At 34.7% G+C, this 23,775-nt stretch overlaps 1 protein-coding gene across 2 annotated transcripts in view; it reads right to left on the reverse strand.

Moving 5' to 3' along the window:
* The window catches only part of PPP3CA (protein phosphatase 3 catalytic subunit alpha), a 323,280-nt gene that overhangs the window by 79,102 nt on the left and 220,403 nt on the right, over window positions 1-23,775 (reverse strand). For both annotated transcript variants that reach the window (XM_003829946.6, XM_003829947.6), the window contains exon 3: window positions 6,195-6,319. In XM_003829946.6, the coding sequence (XP_003829994.1) occupies window positions 6,195-6,319 (125 nt within the window). The remainder of the gene's footprint in view (window positions 1-6,194; window positions 6,320-23,775) is intronic.

The raw sequence follows: 23,775 nt of genomic DNA on the forward strand, positions 1-23,775 counted from the left end.
AAAAAAGGGAAGTCTCTTGTAAAAAAAAATCACAATCAATGAAAGCAGTGAAATACAATTAGTTAATTGTTTATTTTTGTCTATGTGGTATCAGATGGCTAACTTGAATCAAATTTTCAGTGAATTAATTGGTTAAGGTAGAAACAAAGGGCTGTGTTACACTGGCCTTTTCTGCATGGTGAGATGTAAATGAGGTGAGCTAATCACTTCAACTGGACCGCTATTGTCTTTCTATTCTGACTCTTAATTAAACAAATATTTACACTTTAAGGTTAGTTTAGGTTACTCAATATGAAAGATGGAGCATCCTCTATTTTTAAAATTAATTTTTGCCACAGACATAGCTTTCTCCTGTTTAATTTTCTCCTATCTTCCCCAATGAAGCAGCACTAAGAGTATAATTTTCTTTGTTAATTGGTTCACTGATAATAATAGTGCAATAATTTACTTTGTAATTTATGCTTTTAATGATAAGTAGTCTTGAAAATTGCATAGAGAAGTAAAGAAGGATGTAAAAGAGGAAGCAAGGAAGTAAAAAAGAAAATGGACAGCTTTAGGTACATATTAATCAGCTCTTTAAAGTAACTACTCGTACTGTGAAACATTCCAATCAAAAGTGCTGCCTCTCGATCATCAAACTAAGTAAAGGATTTGCATCAGTTGGGAAAAGATCCAAACTCCTGAAATATCAAATGTAGCTCCTTTAAGACATCACTTGCCTGGTCTGACAAGCATGTAGACAGGCAGCAGTGGAAGAGCAATGCACTATATAGACGACTGGCTACAGGGAGACAGCCAGGCAATTTCTTCCTCATGTCTGTGGCATTACTCTGTCACCTAACATCTCTTGTTGTGCCACTTGCTTGTTATTCTCAGGCAGAAGCATGGAACATTGTCTGGTTTGCTGTGGTTCATTCTGGTCTACGAATTCACAGCTAATAAACACAACACCTCTTCACACTTAAACTTGCTTGAGGCCTAGAGCTGAGATCTGGATCTAAGTTGAGAAGCCAGCTCAAGGCAGTGTAGTGCAAAACGGCTAGAAAGGGAGTTTGAGGAAGTGAATAGAAGGAAACAGCTGTGCATGCCTCTGTTTGCAATTCTAAGTTTTTCCTTGTGTTCTCAGAGAAACACACTCAGCCACAGACCTATATATACACATATGCTTGATCAAAGAGATTAGGTACTGTAATGCAATCATCGGCAAGAGCAGTATTTGGTGTAAGACAAATTATTACTCAAAACAAAATTACCTCTTTCATCACTACTCAAAAGCTTGCTTGTCTTATTTGGGCTAACTTTGTGGGAAATGATTTCTAATTTTGGCAAAAGGAGAAGACTGGGGTGGGGGTAATGCATAAAATGAGCTCTGTGTACTGCCCAGAGCACATTACCTAGTGCTTATAAATATACCCAGCAGAGACTGTTTGAAATCTGAAATTATCCTTCAAAGCTGACTTGGTAAAAATTAAACTGAAGTGCTCCCCTTTGCCCAGAGGATAGCCAAAGGAGAATACCTGCAGTGGAGCCCTGAATTATTGAGATGAATTGAGATCCTTTTGAAGCCTGTTAGGATAATACACGCTGGAAAACTGAGCTCTTATTTTAGGATTTTTCTTAAAACAACAGTATCATACTCACAGAGAACATTTTATATCTAATGCTTTGATCTTCAGATTATATAGATAGGGAGAAGGCTGTGTGTATGTTTGTTCATGCATGGGTGAATATAATAGTGTGTACCAGTTTCTGCATTATTGATTTTTTTTTTTCGTGGTGCTTTGTGGTACATGTAATGAATATACTATGGCAAAGGCCTGGGGTTAGTGGAAGAACACAGGCTTTGAATCCCAGCACTGCCATTTACCACGTGTGACCCCCGAGCCTCAGTTACTGCACTCATAAAAGGAACGTATTTACATGTTCCTTGCAAAACTGTCAAGAATAAATGAGGTCATTCAAACCATTGAAACAACAGCATTTACAACATGCTAACAATGTCAGTTTCCTTAATCCACAATAAAAAATCCTTAAAGTATTTTCAGTAGGTACATTTTATATAAATGTCCATGCTATTTTACATACGATATCAATGAGCCATTCCAAAGCCTCTCAAAGGTCACAGTCTAATCAAAATGGAACATTTCACATATGAGTCATTTTGTCATTTTTGTATGTATGTGGCAAGTCCCTGGGTTGTAGTCTCAGACTCTTGAAGTTTAATTAAGGAGCTGTTTTTGAAGATGAGGACTCCAATACATGCATCTTAGAACTTTTAAATGCCCCATAATTCCTACACTTCATATGTCACCAACATCCAGTTTGATCCTTTGCTTGAATTTCAAAAGGAGCATACTAAACAAAACATAGCAAATTTCATAGTTCAAATATCTAGATTAATTGTAGACTTTAAAAAAATCTGCTGAGGAACAAATTAGTAAACTGCTTCTTGACGTCTTTTTTTCTTTTTTTTCCTTTTTTTTTTTTTCTTTAAGATGGAGTCTTGCTCTGTCGCTAGGCTGGAGTGCAGTGGCATGATCTCGGCTCACTGCAACCTCCGCCTCCTGGGTTCAAGCGATTCTCCTGCCTCAGCCTCCGGAGTAGCTGGGACTACAGGCGCATGCCACCATGCCCAGCTAACTTTTGTATTTTTAGTAAAGATGGAGTTTCACCATGTTGGCCAGGATGGTCTGGATCTCTTGCCCTCGTGATCTGTTTGCCTCAGACTCCCAAAGTGCTGAGATTACAGGTTGAGCCACCACACCCGGCAACATCTTTACTTAAAAAAAAAAAAAAAAAAAAAAAAAAAGAATTCTAAAATGCTCTAATTAGAAAAAGTTTAGAAAATTTCAGGTGGTTTGAGGACAGAGATTCAGAAGCCTGCACTCTTCAAGAAAAAAAACAAAAAACAAACAAAAAAGGTAAATAAAGAACAATAAGATTAAAGAATATTATCCAAAGATGGAGTTGGTGGCACAAAGAAGGAAAAGTCCAACTATGCCAGCTGTTACTCAAGCCACACATGATGTAGTATTGTACTTTATTATAAAATTAATAAGCAAGTGTTGTGACCTTTGATTACCTTTAGAAAGATAGGAAGTTGTGAAAAGTCACAAATGTTATAATAAAAAAAAATTTCCAACGTAGCACAACATCATTTGACTGACAAAAATAATCACTCCAACATGATAGTCTTGGGATTTCCTCACTTAGAATGCAAGCTTCAAGGAAAGTAGGATGCCTATTTCATTCATCCTGAAAAACTTTATTAGGAGTGCTACAAATGTTAAATGAATAAGATGAATTTAAGAGTTACTAAAATAATTTTTAAAATATTCACTTAGATTCTACATAACCCAGGCCAGAATACAGGTTTGCACACTTTGTAACCTGAGCACTTCGGGAGGTCAGGGTGGGAGAATTGCTGGAGCTAAGGAGATGGAGACCAGCCTGGGGAACTTCGTAAGACCCTGTGTCTACTAAAAAGAAAAATTAACTGGGCATGGTGGTGTGTGCCTGTAGTCCCAGCTACTTGGGAGGCTGAGGTGGGAGGATCACTTGAGACAAGTAGATTGAAGCTGCAGTGAGCTATGACTGTGCCACTGCAGAGAATGACGCTACAGTGAGCTATGACTGTGCTAATGCATTGTAGCCTGGGTGACAGAGGGAGACCCTGTCTCATTTAAAAGAGAGAAAGAGAGAAAGAGAGAAAGAGAAAGAAAGAAGAAAGAAAGAAAGAAAGAAAGAGAAAGAAAGAAAGAAAGAAAACATTCTATATAACCCTAATTCAAGGAGAAGAGCAGAAATCCTTGTCCTCCCATTGCTGTTTATTGCCTACCACAGTCTTCCTTAATCCTGGCCACATACGAAATCACCTATGGCCATATCAGCAAACTGTGGCTCAAGGGATACAAGTTGAAGGAATTGGGCCATTTCTGGGAAACATCCTTAAACAAGAAGATATACCCTTCTCTTTCTCCCTTTCCTCCTTGTTGAATATTATGTGGAGAAATGATGATTGAAGCTGATGTAGCCATCTTGGGTTACTAGTTTGTCTGTGGAATGAAGCCATGAAAATCAGAGCAAGAAAGCAGATGGAGCCTAGGCCCTGGCACCACGCTGTGCCACACCAGTCTTGGATTGCTGTCTATGGGCTTTTACACACAGAAAAATATCTATCTTGTCTAAACCACCATTATGTAGGGGTTTTGTTTTGTTGTTGTTAATCCTGGCAGACACCAGTCCTAATGTGATATAAAGGTCTTACAAAATTAGTACTCAATTGCTTTTCCATCAGTTAAGCTGGTCAGGCTGGCCCGAAGAACAAAAAAACAAGGTTAGCAGAGTTCACTAATTTCTTCCTCTGTACTTTTGCTCACTTTAATTTCCTTCCTAGCTAAAACTTACTTGTTCTTTGATTCAGTCTTCCCAAAACATGTGTGCTCTCAATATTCTTTCACTTTTCTCTAATCCAATCACACTTACTATTTTGTATCTCCTTTATCACAAGGTTTTAATAATCCATTTAAATTACTGACCACTGGATAATCACATATTCCAGGCTTCTGATTCTAAGCAGATTTTTATGGTTCTGTTTTGCAACGTAGATTTAGGTTTCCAGAGAGCAAGAATGTATGTTACATTTCTTTAAATTCCTCACAGTCCGATTCATGGTGCATATACATTTTATATGCTTGACCATACTTATTTATCAAATGGAGGAAATACCAAGAATTTAACTTCTCTTTTGGGATTTATATACCATCACCACTCCTTCTTCCCTCATCATCACCAGGAATAATTAAGAAATCTGTGATCTTTAAATGCAGACGGTATTATTATGTTGGCGGAAATACATATATGTCTACATAAACTTTTCTGTGTCTGCGTGTAGTCAGTGACTAAAGGTGAATTAAATAACCGAAAAATAAAACTGATATAATTGTATAAACAAAAGCTGTTTAAGGATGACATGCTTTTCAACCTTAAATATCCCTTTAGCAAATAAAACACTGAAATAAAAATTTTGAAATATAGAATGTTTTTCTATGATTATTATGAATATATGATGTTGGTGTGAGACAATAATGTTGATTTCTCTCTTTAATTAAGAATAATCATTTTCCTTTTTAATGATCTCTTTTGATAGCCTATGTCAGCTACTATACATGAGGTCTGATTCTTTAAAACTTATTCAATTTCAAACCATTTCTTTCAATAAATTATTTATTAACACACCGTGTTAGGCACCAGGAAGAACAAAGATATGAATAAAACAAGGTCTCTGCCTTTATTTTGAATGTAGTTTTACTTACCTAAAGCAGACGCAGATGGGAGGCTGTGGAAGAACCTCTATTCAAAGGTTATCTGTTTTGTTTTAATTAATGAGTTTGACAAATTACCCTAGTTAGATGACAGGTGCCAAAAAAGACAAAATACAGCAGCTGTAAGTGTACTCACACATACACAACCACAGACAGAGACACATGCAGTTTGCTATCAATTTACAAAGGTAAGTTACTGTCTCACAATTATAAGGCATAAACATGCAAATACATTCCTGCTTATTTGATCAACATTGACTAGTTCTTTCAATGGAAAATGGAATTATTTATTATAAAGCAAAACGTAATTTTTGAAAATTTGCAAATATATAAAATGTACAGAAGGCAAAATCTTACTATTTACCATTTTTTGGCATCTCTATTAAAAAATATGGGAATCACGCCGGGCATGGTGGCTCATGCCTGTAATCCCAACACTTTGGCAGGCCGAGGTGGGCGGATCATCTGAGGTCAGGAGTTTGAGATTAGCCTGGCCAACATGGTGAAACTCCATCTCTACTAAAAATACAAAAATTAACTGGGCATGGTGGTGGGCGCGTGTAATCCCAGCTACTCAGGAGGCTGAGGCAGGAAAATGGCTTGAACCCAGAAGGCAGAGGTTCTGCTCACTAGCAGAGATCACGCCACTGCACTCCAGCCTGGGCGACAGAGCGAGACTCCGTCTCAAAAACAAACAAACAAAAAACACATGGGAATCAACTGAAAATATAATATGTAATATCCTATGAATTAAGTGAATTAAATTTCATTGTTAGAGGTTTCCATAAGGCAATAACATTTACTGCTTTTATTTTTTGAGATACTGTTAATCCATAACTGAACAGCAAAGAAGACATGATGTAGACTTACTTCAATACTGAAGTACCCTCTGTCAACATAGTCCCCTAAGAAGAGGTAGCGAGTGTTGGCAGGAGATCCCCCGACTTCAAAGAGCTTCATCAAATCAAAGAATTGTCCATGAATGTCCCCACAAACTGAAAGAAACAAAATTCATTTTATGGTCATATTATGTTAGGACTTTGAATTAAATAATAAAATTACAAAATTTTAGAGCCAGAATTAATTTCAAGTTTATCTGAGCCAAAACATTCTTTTGCAGAACAAGAAGTACGACAGAAAAGCTAAGTATTTTGCTCAAGTTTCCAAATTTAATTAGTGGCAAACTTGGCTCTAATGTCTGAGTCCACTAGTATATAGATTAACTAAAAAAAAAAAAAAAAAGAAGAAGAAGAGAATAATAACAATAATGGCTATCATTGTGCACTTAAAAATTCTTTATGAGATGCTGCCAGGATGTTTACACACATTTTTTAATGTAACCCTAAAAATGCCATGAGATATGTTTTCATTTTGCAGGTAAAAGATGACACCAAAGAATGGTTCAGGAATTTGGCATAATCTATGTACAACTGAGGTCTGAATACATGGCCACTACACATTACTGCCTCCTGAAGAGAAAGAAATGTAGATATGTATCATAAAACCTGCATTTCACTGAATCTAGAATGTTATCCATTGTAAGACACATCATTAGTTTACGTACCACTAAGGCAAAAAAAAAAAAAAAAAAAAAAAAAACCTCCAATTAAACTTAAATTATAAAGGAGCATTTTTACAAAATGTTAAAGTGAAAAAAACTACAATTATTAAAAGCTGTGACACATAATACAAAAAAATTACTGGGAATTGGTATTTCTTAACATTCTCACTTTCTCTTTTAAACCAACTTTCTTGGAAGAGCTATTTTGTCTCTTTTAAAAACTCACTTATTTAATACTTATTTCGTTTCTACTTTCAGAACTCTAAAAATAATATTTTTATCTCTGTTATACAGATAATGAAATAATATAGCTTAGAGAGGTTATGTGGCTTGGTAGGGTCACTCCTAAAAATAAATGACCCAGGGCTTAAATTCAGATTCACCTGATCCAAAGCTTTTCCTGTCAGCCACCACATTATGGTATCTTTGATATTTTTATGTATTTATACTAATATATATGTGTGTATGTGTATATATATTGTGTAATATTTTAAAAATTTTGTGCTTGAATGGTGAACATGATGTGGCTGCTTCTGCAACACTAAGAGTTACACAGAATGAATGCATTCGTGAATAAGAAATCAGGAAGCCAAAAGTAGATCTTAACACATTATATCCTGCAATTACAAGCAAGTTATTAAAATGTTTTAAATTTTATTTCCTTACTTGACAAAAGATCATAGAAAAAAAGAGTCAAGTGGGTTCAATGATGAAATAATTATACAACAATGAAATAAAAAGGTTACATGCTATAAATTCCTGTCTTTACTGTCAAGAATTAGCTACTAAGAACCCACAGCACTATAAGCATGAAGTAGGTACAGGTGGATTCCATTTTAGAATGTCTGCACTTGGTAATCTTAAATACTAACAAAATGGCTGTAAATAACAAGGATCTTTAACAACTAATGCATTCCTTTGGTAGACTCCAATCATATAGCTTCTCCCCTCTCTTGAGCATGAGATACACAGTAGAAACACCAGAAACATATTCTTCCGTTTTTGAAAAAATATGTTTTAAAACATAGTTTATAAATAATGTTTTTATTCTTAGAGCTGAGCAAATAAATCCATATTCTGAGGCATTGAGAAGTTGGTTTGTGAGAGACATATGTGCTTTCTTGTAATCATATGTGATATCTAAACCAAGGGGGAATAAATAGAGAACACTGGATGGGATGGTCCAAGCATTGCCAGGCATGTATGCCAGTACCTGCTCTGGGGACTTCCACAGCTATAATTGGAGCTGTAAAAACTAACATAAATAGTAAAACACTTCTTAAAACTTTTATATATTTTATATATGTGTGTATATATAATAAGATATGAGCATAATAATTTTAAAAATATCCATCTTAAAAACTTAATTAGCACATTTTTGTTACCAAATTTTTAAATAGGCAAGGATAAAGCTTATTAGCTAACAAGTAATAATATAATTACTCTTCTACCTATGTATCTATTGAAATTATAGTTGGTATGGATTACTTAGCACAAGCACCACTTTCTCTCAAATTGTAGGAAACTTTATATCTGTCATACATATGACATGTTTCAAACCAAAAATTACAAAACAGAAAATATATGGCTGGAAACCATGCCTTCACGTGCCCTCCATTAGGTTTGGAAGTTGAAGGAAGGAACTTCAAGGAAACAAATTATGAAGCAAGACATTTCCTTGCAACTAATTTTATGCAGCCCTTCACATGTCAATGGGTGTGACGCTGACACTTTGTATAGCCCATGTCTTGCTACTGGCTCTCTCCCTCTCCTTGCTGCCTAACAGAGAGGTGAGGGTCAAACATTTGTAAGTTAAGCTCAGGGACAACAGGAAGCCAAGTGAGGGGCTAAGACATAGGCTTCAGACATTATTTGGAATCTCTATGGCAAGTTTAACAGTCATATTTTAGGCTGTTATTAAAACATCCCCAAGACAAAATGGTTAATCAAAGGCATTAGAGGCGGTGTGGGGTATCATTTAAAGGCCTAGTCTCTGGATCCACACTACTGAGGCTCCAACCCTTGCTGTATTACTTACTATCTGAGTGAACTTGGACAATTTACTCAACTTCTCTGAGCTTCAAATGTATTTATCTATGAAATGGGGGTGATACTGGTACCTTACATTATTGGGCTATTGTAAGAATTAAATGTGTTAATATCGTAACAAGCTTAGAAGAGTTTCTGGAGTCTAATAAGAATTTAACAGATGCTGTATCAAAATGGCATTTCAAAATGGCTGTATTTAAAATGTCAAGGTCCCAGAGAGAATAGAACTCTGGTGCTTGGAGGTGGGGGGAATAAGGAGTGGAAGGCATTCTGGAGACATTCTAAAGCATCTTCTTCCTTTCTCTCCCCTTCTAGCTTCTTGTATCTTTTTTACTCTTCCATTTTAATTCCTGGCCATGTCTGAAGATTCAAGGATAATTGATTTTTACCTCTGTATATGTAAATGACATAAATACCAAGACATTAATTTAGGTTGTAAACTGCGGGTTAGGCATTAAGCAGTTATAGCCACTAACATACAACTGAAGCATAATCTGGCAGCCAGAACGAAAAAAAATGTCTCTAGACAATGCAAACATTATAAGGATATTTTTTCTTTTGCTTAAGTATAGAAGTACATTATCATGAATTTAGTTTTACAAAAACAAAATTAATGTCTTCTTCCTGGTCTATAATAACTTTGTGATAAGAGATAATCTCAATGATTTACAATATCACTGCAATAATTGGATTTTGGCTTGATGATATAAAATAGAAAAAAGTAATTGCTGTAAACTCTGCAGGGAAAACAAAATACCCTGAAATCTAGCTACACATATCATCACACTGTCACTGACTTTACCTTAGAATAGCCATAGGTCTGCTATAGAAAGACCACCTATCATAATGTTCAGTAAAGGAAAATGACGTGCATATAATCATAGAAAAATTCAAAGCCCAACAAAACAGTAACTCAAAATAAAACATAATGGAAAAAATGGAGGTATTTTCTTCCTCGAATTTTCATAGGCTACCTTCCTTTCATCCATAAAGTCTCACATACACGTCACATGCTCAGTAAGGTCTTTCTTGACCATCCTGTACAAAGGAGCAAACTCCCTCCACTATCGTCCTTTACTTTCTTCACAGTAATTATGCCACAATTAGCATTATCTAATTGATTTATTTGCATGCTTGTTTCTTCTCTGATTCTTCCCACTGAAATATAACCACTGCTAAGCTGGATAACTTGTCAGTCTTGTCCGCCGTATCCCCAGTGCCTAGACACTTGTGTGCCCAGGAGGCACACAAGAAACACCTGCTGTGCTAGGATTATTCTATTGGGCCTACGCTATGCTTAATTTGAAAATCCTCAACTAAGAGGCCAGAGATTTTGAGATACCCTTGTGATTGATAGAGATTGACAAGTTTGTGGAGTTTGCTTTGATGGAAACCAAAGGCCTTCAACTTATCTGAGATTGTGCTTATTTTAAGCCTTTAAGTCACAGGTTTCAATACAGTGTGCAGCAAGTCTGGGGTAGAATGTGGAACCTCCACACATCTTATGGTTGTTTTCCCACCTAACTCTACATCAGAAACACTTGGAGAGGTTTTGAAACTACAGACTTATTGGCCCTGAATCAGAATCTCCAGAGATGCTGATTCACTAACAAGCTCTTGGATCTATCCTTACCTATTCAGTATGACTAAATACACCTATGCTTTTGAGCCTCTCATAGCACACACAGCCTTCATTCTGTGTACTAGTATGGTCCCCCTCACAGGGGCTATGTGTGGAGGAGATGAACACTGGAAAGGCAACCTCTTTCATTGCTCATTCTAGGTTGCTGTGAGATTAGGACTTCACTATTATATGAAAGAATCATAAGTGATTGATGGCATCTAGGAAGGAGGGATGAACCTAAGAAGGCTGATAACACCACATGTCTTTGGGTATTTCATTGTATTTATTGCTCAGGCCTTGGATATTTCAGCTGTAAGATAAGGGATTTATCCTTAAGTCCTATTATCTCATTCACCATTTTGATATCAAATTTCAGGAAGAAAGTGGTCAACATACTAAAGTATCCAGGAGGTACCCAAAAGGATGGAGGGTGGGCCCATGACATCACACAGAGTAAAGGCTTGCCTGGCTATAATATTCACTTACTATTGGTCCCCATCCTCCATCTTCTTGGTTACCCAAGATACTGGTGTCCAAAGAGCAGCACAATATGCCAATGCCAACTGATAATACAAGCTGTCTGCTTGGTTGCTCAGGGCCCCCAAATCCTCAGGAGGCTAGGTCCTTTTTTCTTCTACTTTACTTGGCCTTGACAGCACTTCTTGAACAACCAGGCTCTGACAATTTTTTTGCCCTTAAGGCAAGTTCACACTTAAATGCTTCCCACATTCTCCTGGCTTCCCATTATTTGCTTCCTATTCCTAATTAGAATGCTGGTGGGTGGGGTACCCAAATACTTATGATGTTTAAAAAGCATCAAAAACATAGATGCACAATACAAGTATATAAAACACTCCTAGCGCTCTATGAAAATATCCATTCATCTGGCTGAATATTCCAAAAATTTTATTATGTCTTCAGCAGGTTATTAACAGAACTGTATATACTTATGTCAGAAATTTAGAGAGTTATAGCATTTAACAAAATGAACACATTAAATATATTGAAATAAAACATAAGTTTATTTTTCTGGAGCATTACTATTCATATCTGTTAGCAACCTGATATGACACAAATATTGATGGTTATTTTCCCTGTGAGAAATAACCTGTCATTTGTTTTGTACTGGAAAAGTAAGAACTATCAGATACACTGAGCTGTTTAATCTATTTGGTGCAATTAATCTAATATAATCTATCTTGGTAATTTCCCTAAGTCGGGTCACTCAGCAGTTCTGAATATGGCTAATCTAAACAAACGGTGGCAAGAGTGGCCAATATCCTGTGATGTTTATACACTATCACTTATCTCTTTCTATCAGAAAATACATATCTTCTGCCTAAATAATCAACTACTAATTAAGGCCTAAGCAAACAATTACTTTTGCGTAACTGCCTTTTAATATTGCTTCCTTCCCTCCATTAGCCCATTTTAAGCAAAACTTTATGGGAAATAATTTTCACAAAGGAGTGGTGCCAAAGACTTTTGATCTAAGTTGAAGCATTTTGAGGTTTGAAATAGGAACAGAAAAATAACATGTAGAAAGTATTTGTCTTTATTTCTTAGGGAAAGGAAGAGCTTCCCCCCACCCCAATATCACTGTTGGAAAGCTATAAAGCTTTGAAATCACAGGCATGGGGGTTCAAGTACATACAAACAAAACATAAATATTAACATGTGTGTCTATGTGTGTGTATAAAGCCACCCACCACAAAGGAGGAATTCAGAGACTAATGGGTGGTGTGGTAGTTCAGGAGTCATTAAACAGAAGTTCAGGACTTTACTCACTATAGATTACAGCAAAGTAGTGCTGATGAGAGAAAAATAAGAACCAAGGGCAGTGACAAGGGACTCTTTGTAGTTAGCTGAGTAAGCTCTTGCAATACACAAACTGAACAATGAATCAGTCACAGGGCGAGTCTAAGAATCCCTAAAACCAGTGTGCTTCTAAGTAGAGAAGATAATAGCCAGCATATTGAGGACAAAGAGGCCTTTGAGAATAGAATCTTGGCAAAGGAGAGAGGACAAGTCAGAAAGATAAACATGACCAGAACCAAGCATTTGCCTTGGATCTTCTATCCAGAGAGATGCTGGTAGCTCTTTAATGAGAAGGGATAGGTGTTCAAAACAAGAACCAATCTTGTTTTATATAAGTGTTAGGTATGCAAGTCTAAATAAATTTAGCAAATCTACAAATAAATATATATTATAATTTGATTATTTTTTCAAAGAATTATATTGTTTCTAAGTTCATACTGGCAATTAAATTATTGCATTAGAGAATGTAAACCAAAGTAGATAATGCTGAACACCTTAGGGTAAGGTTTCACTATAAGAGCTATACAAATAATAGCTTGAAAAGAACTCTGATACAGCTGTCACCCTGAATAGAAGATACAAAACTAATGTAATATAAAATATACATTTTCACATAAAATTACTCAACAATATCTTTCACTTAGTGCAAAGACTTACACATTTGGTCCTATTTACTTGCCTGTATGAAAGGGAAATCCATTAAAGAACATCATTGGGTCAACTTGTTAACAATGAGCAAAACTTTTATAATATCATATAATTTCATGTTAAAGTTTACGAAAATTAGGTTGTCTGGGGACAGAGGAGTATGCTGTTAAAAACTGTGAAACAATAAATTTACAAACTGCAAATGAAAACTAGATTTTTAATGTATCAGCATTTCAAAACTGTTCGGCAAGACTGTGTCAATACTACGATTTAGAAGTCAAGTGCTCTTAATTCTTGACTCATTATTTATTTTTCTATAAAGACCTTTTAGTTTCTCCAAAATACTGGCTTTTATCATCTTGGAAGACTTGCATGAAGTAGGAAAACTTCTTATACAAGTTTTTCCAGTTCATACTAAACTAACAGATCACAATTTTTCCTTTAGAAAAGACGTTACTGAATCGTTTAGCAATTTTCACCATTGGAGTTCCTCACTACTTTCAGCTTCCTTTACTTCAACCCAGTGTTTTTTCCATAATAGCCACAGTTCCCCAAGACAATAAAATCCATAATGTTAAAGAACTAAATTTATGTCTAATTCTCAGCATGAGGAGATTAATTTATTGAATTTATTGATCTGGTTTTTGGATATTCTATTTACCAAAACTTTCTTCTTTTCCAAAATCTACAATTTTGCAGAGAAAGATTTTGTTTAGAGGTTTTGTTAGAGGTTAACCACAGATATATACTACAAGTATATATCTGCTTCCTCCTGTTGACAATCCAGGGTTATGGAACCATAAGTGGATGGTAAGTTCAAGTACAAACCAGCTAGCCAGCTATGTGTAGTTCATTAACAGAATGCACAAACTTCTAAAATCAGACAATTACTCAGATAAAGGGGACACTGCAGTTTATTACAGCATTTGCTTATATCTAGAAATCTGTATCTATCATAAAATAAACTAAATAAGAAAAAATAACATCGTTCTAATTTACTAAAGAGGTATATTTCAAAATAATGTTTTCCCATAGGGAATATTACTTTTTCAAAGGATAAATATGTTTTAGGCACTTTATAAAAAACAAACTGTGAATTATTAACCAGGTCACTCTGGTTTGATGATATAGAACAATAATGAAAAAGTCTCTAAATCAAATCAAAATTTGGTAAATACAGAAATTTCTACCAGCACTTTTTTGGTAATAAAAAATTATATATATATGAAATTGCAAGGATTTTAAAAGAAACAATAAAGCTATAAAATCAAATACAAAACAATAATAGCACCAGTACAGATTAATAGCAGTATTTTAAACATTTCTTTATATTTATGATGCTGTTTTATGAAGATAAATAAACTGTTAGCCAATGTTAATGAGAAACAGTGCAGGGAAATTAAAAAAGAAAGAATAAAATATATTGTAGATTACAATAGTTATTAACAATTACAATAAACCAGTACTAAATACTTCATTCATCCCCTAATTCTCAGTTCGTAACTGTAATCAGATGGAAACAAAACAGAATAGTCTACATGTTAAAAACTATTTTATCGAAGGCCCAAGCATATACAATACCATCATTATGACCACAGTGTACTATGGCAATCAATAAAAAGTAAATTAATGCAACCTATGTTTATGTTTTTGTCCTAAAGATGAGTGTTCTCACCATTGAGATTCTTTTTTTTTTTTTTGCAGTTTTTCCTCCATTGATTGAATACTTTAAAAGATTTAATTTATTGAATAAGGAATGCATTTTTTTCCATCTGATACCACTATTTTTCCATTTTAGCACCAAATAATATTATAATAAAGATGCCTAATTATTAAGGGTTTATAATAGCATCATAGCATTATATAAATTATAGTCACGGTTGTGGTGCCAATATATAATTACAATATATAATTACAATATACAATTACAATATATAATTACAAGTAAGTATGTATAACATTTATGACAGTATTTAATTAAATTTGTTCATCACCCTGTTCTTGTGTCCAAGTTTGGTCAGTCCTGGAAACCAGTGGCTATTTGATATGTGAATTTATTTACATTATGTAGTTTACAAGGTCCTTGATTATCATCACCAGCCCATCAAGAGTATTGGATGAACATTATAAGTTGATATAATTTCAGCCGAATGTATACAAATTTGATCAGTACATATAAACTACATATAAATATTAATAAGTTATTATTAATAAATTACTAATTTTCACTTTAGAAATACTCATCTCAGGTTTCAGATTAACTCCCTCTAGGACCCTGAAAGATGGACTGTCATTACTGTCCAGATCTGGGGTGTTCGGCTGTCTTAGTGTTTCCATTTTGGGCCTTCCAAGCCTATGTTTCTAGGGCTTTAAAAAAATCTTAGTGTTTCTTAACACTGTGTCTCAGTATTCTTTCATTTCTGGCATTTTGCTTTTTCCTGGATATGTTCTTTCACCCTTTGGAGAGGCAGTATAGTGCAATGGTTAGGAACTAAGACTACGATGCCAGACTGCTTGGTTCCAAAGCCAATTTCCACCACCAAATCAGCTGAGTGACCCTGGAGAATCAGCTAATCTCTCTTTATCTGTTTCTTCACATGTAAAGATGAACATCAAAATAGCACTTCCTTTAAAGGACTATCATGAAACCAGAATTATAAATTAAATAATTGAACATCATTTACTTTAATAGCAGCACATACTACACACCTGGCACTTATTATCACAAGGGTTTGCTATTACTCTTCTTCTTCTTCTTCTTCTTCTTCACTCAGATTTTTTTTGGAATATTATCATCATAATTGCTGTTAGTTTCTGGTTTTTATGTGTATTCCTCCTGTTTGACCTAAGTCAATAAGTGATGCCTTCTTTTTAAATTACTTTCTTATTCATTCTGCTTGAACCAGCTTTCACTGTCTACAGAATGCATAGACTCTTCTAATTTGCTTTTCCCAATCTCCTCCTTTGCATATGCATACTCTGTTCTTTTTACTACATTTTAAAAGGATTTTACCATCGTGCTCAGTAAATTATAACTTGTGTAACTGGAACAAGAGAGGTATTTGTAAAAGGCCTCTGCTGCCTCATCTATAAGGAGACTCAGAACTTACAGATTTTTTTTTTTTTTTTTTAAACAATGAAGTAAGCAATGTAAGTAAGAAAAAAGCTTGGCACATGGTATGTACTAACAAAATGTGAAACAGCAGACAGGGCAGTTATTTCAGAGACTGTCTACCTAAGAAACATTTTGAATGTTCTGCAAGATTTAGATAGATGAATTAAACATCTGTAATCAATGTGGCCATGAGTAAACTACACAAAAAGTTGTTCTATATTTTTCCACATTTTATCCAAATGTATGCTATCATATATTGAAAGCTATTAAGGCTGAAATCAAATAGACTAGGTCTCATACTCCACAATTTCCATTTTCTAAGAGTGGAAATATCTCTAAATGGCTTTGGTGATACTACCAGTCTTTCAGAGTGGCAGCACCGTGACGAGTTTCCAGTTAGTCTCATTTTCTTTTGTAGCAAAGCTCATTTACAAGACCACTGTGTTCCACAGCTATGTAATGGTAGTAATGTTTCAAAAGCTGGAAGTGACATAGTAAATAGAAGTAATGTAAGACATTTCACCAAATGGATTTTTTGAAAAAACAAAAACAAAAACAAACAAAAAAACCCACAAAACTTTCTTAGATTTCTGGAAAACTCAGTTAAGAAAAATTTTCTACATAGGGAAAAAAAGAAAATCACTCCTCTTCCTTGTCATGATAGTCCTCACATTTTGACAATTTAAAGGATTATTTTGTTTTTAATATTTTAAAATCTTAAGGCAAGCAAGGAATGACATTTAATTCTAAAGTCCCCATATTCATTATTAATTTGGCAATTATAGGCAGTGGGAATATCAGCAGAAGGGTTTTGGCTAAAATTGACTTTTAAGTATTCAGCTCCATCTAATTTCCAGTAAGTTAACAAAGCTAATAAGTGCTATTCTTACATGGCAATATTTAAATGCCTTAAGCAAAGGAATGATTAGACTGATTATCCACTATCACTTCCCTCAGTAAAAATATATGAGCTTACTCGTTATGTGTAGCATATTTGGAAATTAAATATGTAACTGTGAATTGACAAATTATTAAAATATTGTTCAGACATATTTGAAAAGGTTCATTTAAAATCTAAGAAAATCTGTTAAGAAAAAGTGTTATCTGAAAAATAATTCTGACAAAGGCATTGAACCCATTTATTAATTCTGACTAGATTTTAAAAATCTATCTTTCATTCCCTTACATATCTTTCACTAGGTAGATATTCCAGAAATATTTATTCAGTTAAATATCCAAACAATGAATAAAACACTGAAACATGAAATATTTACTAAATATTCTGTATTAAAAGATGAATAAACACTGAAGACTGGTTGACATTTCACTTGTGCTGCATTATACTGGGATAATAACAAAAATAAAAATATGGCTTCAAGAAGGACATACTTGAGAAGATGTAGATATAAACAATGGTACTGAAAAGCATCAGCTTCCTGACATCAGTGGATTTCCCTCTCTGTACTGGAAACTCCTACGGGTTTAGGCCTTAGGTCTCCCATTGATGTCTGATATGGGCAAATCATTTTAGTGCCCATTTCCATCCATCACATTACTCAACAGAGGCAGTAGCATATATAATTTTTCTAAAAATAATTGTTAAATTATAAATACTTTACATTTACTTTTATAATGATGTTTTCACTTTGAAATTTCAAATTACATTAAGAAAAGGCATTAGATTGTTTTCTTTGTCCAAAGGAAGTACAAATCTAAAAATCTGAGAACTTAGATTAGATTATCTTAAATTTACATGTCAGGACTAATGTTCAATTGAAGACACTATATAAAAGTTTTTTTATATGCCACAGTGAGATGAATCATTTTTGTTTACCTCTATAAAACAAATAGGTGTCACAGTATCTTAAACTGACTTAAATCATAACATCCATAAAGTCTTTGAATATTTTGAAAATTTACATATGTGGCTGTCTCTAATTTAAACATGAATCAGGTCTTAAGTTTCTTCTTTCTTCAGTATACCACAAATATCTAAGGAAACTACGCAAAAATCATGTTTGCCTAACATGGTATATATGGCATGTAAACTGAGTGATCATAGAAAATTAACACAGGTGTTTGGAAAACATAAAATAGCTGCTGGTTCATAATAAATCGTGATTCATTAGCAATCCTAATTTCAAATTTAGTTAAATTTTTGTCAATTAAAAATGATGAGTGTTGTTTATATACTAGAATTGCTAAAAAGATCAATCAGGATTATCAATCAACTCTTCTCCCTTCCTTTGATAAAATGCAGAAAATTGAAACACATATTCATAATATGTATTTGATAAGTTATTAAACTGCTTCTTATTGAGAAAAGTTTACCTTATAAAACCACACAATTTCTAGCTGCATTACCTTATAAACATTACTTCATTAAATTTCCAAAATTCTTCGCATCTTCTATATTCCTTGCTTAATGTATTTAAACAAAAATTTTAGATGTTCTTAATACATATTTTTAAGACATAAGTGTCTTTAAAAATCCTAAATCTCTTATTTATTAGTCATGTCACAAATCTGAAATATATTTTACAAATAACGCTTGATTTCCCTACAGTTATATTTTATGTAAAGTTAATATGTCAGAACAGAAAAACGTTCTAAAACTCTAATAGCTAAGTACATAAACTAGGATATTTTATTTCATTTTAATTAACAGGTAGTTATTAAGTACCTGCTATGCCATAGGTGTAATGGAGAATTAAAAAAAATAGTCATTATTTTTTTGAACTTGTTGGGAAGATAAGCCTATATGAAATAATTTAAAAATAATGAGTAACTTTATAGTTACAGTATACAAATACAACTGATTTTCTCAAGGAACATAGAGTATGCTTGGGATATACAGACTTACACATATGAACAGAAAACAGATGGGGCCTCCAGCTGGTTAACTGCTCCTGATCTGGCCTTTTATCAATAAGGAAACACTGACGTTTGACCATGGACTTTTCTCTGTGGTCCACACATATGTGAAATGTGAACTGCTAAAACAGTTTCAGAAGAATCTAGTTTAGAGGCTCTCTAGCATTTCAAGTGTCTCAGAACTTGAGAAAGGGATGAAATCTGACTTTACTCCCTGTTCCCTGCACATGTTTCCTGGGAAGTGATAGGAAGTCAAAAAACACAAGGCTTGAAATGGTTGCTGCAGCAGGTATGACAAATATGACTCTTTCCTTCTGTTTCATGAGAAACTAATTTTTCTCTCAGCAATGCTAAGTCATCCTGACCACTTCTGACTTTTTCTTTGGAATAGTGAGAGGAACCAAAGACCAGTGTGACTGAGGTCACAACACTAGCTTCAAGTATGTTCTGTGGAGCGGAAGGGTTCTTGAGGAGTGTCAGGGTCATTAGTACAGTAAGCTATACTTTTAACTTTTTTTATACCTTGGATTTCCATGTAAGAGCTCTTTGTAGGTGTGTATGTGTACACAGGTACATGTGTGCATATGTGCACACGTACTTATGTTACAGATGTGATACAGGGTAGATTCTGCTGCTTACAAAAGGCTTTGGAATACTATAGGTATAGACAGTAATTCTTACAGGAAATCAGAAATTAAGGAAAAGAAGGTTGGCTGACATTATCAAAGAAGACTTAACCAAAAAGAAGTGACTTGCAGCATTGATGAAATTTGTCATAAGCTGAAAGACCTCTAGGCAGAAAGGTGCAAATGAATCAAAATAAGTGGATTGCAAAAAACAAACAAAAAACTGGATTGAACAGGGAGTATATGTGAAACATCTAGAGATAAATCAGAGAAGGATGGTGACATTATATTATAAGGGTCTCAAATTCCAGCATAAGGTATTTCGAGGAGAACAATTCCTGTAATGTTTAGGAAGATAAATCTGGTAATTCTATGCAGAATCCAATGGTGAAGAAAAATTGAAAAAAAAAAGTTGCTTTTAATTTGAGGTTTGCTGCATTACTACAGTCACAAGACAATGAGGTCTGGTATTATGATGGTGGCAGTGTGAAAAGATAAAAGGGGCCAAACAGAACATTCTTTGACTTCTTCAAGACAATTATAAATTAAAATAATAAGTGAAGCCATTCATCTCTCCCTTGATTCAATAAATATTAAATGCTTACCACATTCTTTTAATATCCCATTGTGTTAGACCCCAAGAATGTTAACAGAAGTAAACATCTAATGAGTGACACTGAATTAAATAATTAATAATACTAGGGTACAAGCTACAAAGGCAGAGATTTTTATTCTTCTTTGTCTATTGTTGCATTCCTAGGGCCTAGGATAGTGCCTGGCACATAGGGGATCCTCAATAAATATTTGCTGAATGAATGAAGGAATAATGCAATGGGCATTGTTCATGGTGGACTCATTCATCATGCTCATCAATGGTGAACTTGATGAAGTCTCCTGGAGGATGTGGTACTTAAGCGGAAACTTGATGAATGAAGAGGAGTTAGTCACAGAACAGTGGGACATGAAAGGGAATGTTGCTCACAGTAGAAACAACATATGTCATATTACAGGAAGTGAAAGATCTATAAACTTGAAGTTTAGGTGTGGAATGAAAAGATATGACGCTGTAAAGATTAACAAGGGACAGGCCAGGCGCAGTGGCTCACGCCTATAATCCTAGCACTTTGGGAGGTGGAGGTGGGCAGATCGCTTGAGACTATGAATTCGAGACCAGCCTGCGCAACATGGTGAAACCAGATCTCTACAAAATATACAAAAAAACCCCCAAAAGATTAACAAGGGATAGATAATCAGGGTCTTGTCATCCAGGCCAGGAAGCTTGAATTTCATCCAAAGAGGAGCCATGGAAGAAAAATGGGCAACAGAAAGACTCTATCTTGCTTCTGGCAAGTAATTATACCTATCTAAGCCTCAAGTTCTTAAGAATAAGGACAATATTATCTCCCATACAAAGTGGTTGTAAAGATAAAAAATTTGATAAAGTTGTAGTAACTGGTACAGAATAGTACTCTGACAGAAGACAGCTAGAAAAACTGGTACAGGTTAATACTTCGGCAGAAGTTAAGTTCCCTATTCCTACTATACCACAGCTTTCTTTAGCACCACTTGATTAGAACTATCCCTTAATAAATGGTTACAATAATATTTCAATGTTAAAATATCACTAGCATCAGGCTAGGCTTTTAAAGAGTTTTGTATATCTTATTTTCTATCTTGCCTTCTTTAATTGAATGCTAGGTAATGGGTAGCTGATGGTCCCAATTTTACATCTGTAGATGTAAAGTGCAAGCAAGATGACACTGCTTTCTTATTTACCACTTTTCACACAATATGACCAAATTAGAAAAAAAAAACTGCAGAAATATTTAAAATAGAAATTACATATTAATGAAGTACATAGAAATAACTATGTTGGGCTGGGTGTGGTGGCTCATGCCTGTAATCCCAGAACTTTGGGAGGCCAAGGTGGAAAGATCAGCTGAGGTTCCTAGGAGTTCCAGACCAGCCTGGCCAATATGGTGAAACTCCGTCTCTACTAAAACAGTACAAAAATTAGCCAGGCATGGTGGTGCATGCCTGTAATCTCAGCTACTTGGAAGGCTGAGGCAGAATTGCTTGAGCCCAGGAGGTGGAGGTTGCAGTGAACCAGGATCGTGCCATTGCACTCCAGCTGGGGCAACAGAGCAAGACTCTGTCTCAAAAAAAGAAAAAAGAGAAAGAAAGAAAAAGAAAGAAAGAGACGGAGAGAGAGACAAAGAAAGAAAGAAAGAAAGAAAGAAAGAGAGAAAGAAAGAAAGAAAGAAAGGAAGAAAGAAAGAAAGAACTGTATTGGTGTTGAGGAGCACATTTTACTACCATGCTTTTAAAATCCCATCATTTACAGAGCTCTTTCACATTGATATTCATTATTAAAGTAGCTAAATATTCACAGGTTACTGAATTATTAATTGATGCACTTTACATCTTGCTTTCACTTTTCATCTACAGATGTAAAATATTCTTTTCACTGTTTGTAAATATAATGTACTTCAAATGAGGCAAAGAGTTTCGAAGTATCTTAAAACAGATTCAATTCATCAAAGCCTCAAAGCTAATGAAGTCTAAATGCTCGTTAGCACATAGGCAGGGGGCGTATAAGATACTATAGAAACTTAAGCCACTTGCAGGATCTTCTCTTAAGCTCTTTGCAAATCTTGCCATTCACGAACATTACTAACCATATCTTTCCCTCATAAAATGCAGTAAAATATAAACACCGCCTTCAGGCGCAAATGGATCTGAGCTTAAAGGAAGCCTGCCTCTTTCACTCTTGATCAACTTCTCTCTGCACTTTGATCTTACTTTCACCTACTGCACTTGCACCTACTCCAAGTATCTTCTAAATCACATCCAGCCAGCTCGATAACCTAAAAGTTAGATCCACCAATTACAGCAAAACTACGCCATGAAATAAATGTGACTGGCCCTCTGAAGGTCCCCTGCACGCTCATGAGTCAATCACTGCATCCAGGGAATGGTGCATACTGACTGGCCAGTTTTGGGTCATGTGTTCACTCCCTCCTACTGGTAGGAGGAAGGCTAAGCCTATTATCAAAAGAAAAGAGATTGGGAAAAATATTCCAGGCAACAATCACAAACAGGGGTTTGTGCATTTTTTAAGAAGTAAAAACTCTTATATATTTCTCTTTATCATAAAGATCATTGCAGTAGCCATTCCAGTGCCTTGGCTAGAGGTCAGGTTCTTACTTCAGCAATCTTGACAAGACCTGGAAAACTCACTGAAACCATTTTATATTCACCCCACCTAGTTTCTGCATAGAATTTATAATAGATTCATTTATACTACAGATCTAAATCCCTGAACAATATGACATTTTATTCTTTAGTTTATCTGAAGCCATTCTTTCTGGCTATTAAGTCATCACCTCATCACTTTCTTCTCACTTTCAATGGAACTTGCTTTCTTTTCATGGATATCTTTTTTCATAGGAAATAAACACTCATACTACATGGTAGGGGGTAGGAAGAGAGATGTGCAGGTAAATTTATACACAATATTTTTAAAGTAAAAGCCAAAATGAAATTCATATGCTGAGAAATCTGCTAGAATAATGCATGAGTTAAATTAACACATGTAATGAACTACTGTGAAAGGTCAAATCTTACAATGTAAAAATTGTGAATGCCAAGAGACTACTCTTCTCCTACTGTAGTATCCTGTGATGTCTAAAATATGGTGAAAACATTTTAAGTACCATGACTCATGTCTCTGAATATGGCAGTAGTTTTCATACAAAGATCAAGTGTTAAAAAGGCATGGAAAACTGGAAATGAAACAACTATATAAAAACCCACTTAGGGGATGATCTAATCTTCGTTGATTCAAATTCCTGTAAGGATTAGAAAATTCTAAGTTAAGTACAATTTCCATATTTCTCTTTCCACGGTTGTCATTAATATGGTATTCACAAAATTCTTTTTGCTAAGATACAAAAGATGAATTTCCTTAATATTTCAGCGATTATTGCTTCTTACTTACAGTCATAATCCTGTATTTAGGAAATCAAGACTGATTACTATGGAAATTCTGATCGTACAGATACAGAGATTATGATAATAGACCTCTATTTATGATGCACCTTTTATTCACTGTATCTTTAAACACTTCAAAAACC

The sequence above is a fragment of the Pan paniscus genome, chromosome 3, assembly GCF_029289425.2.
Source record: "Pan paniscus chromosome 3, NHGRI_mPanPan1-v2.0_pri, whole genome shotgun sequence".
Taxonomy (NCBI): Eukaryota; Metazoa; Chordata; class Mammalia; order Primates; family Hominidae; genus Pan; species Pan paniscus.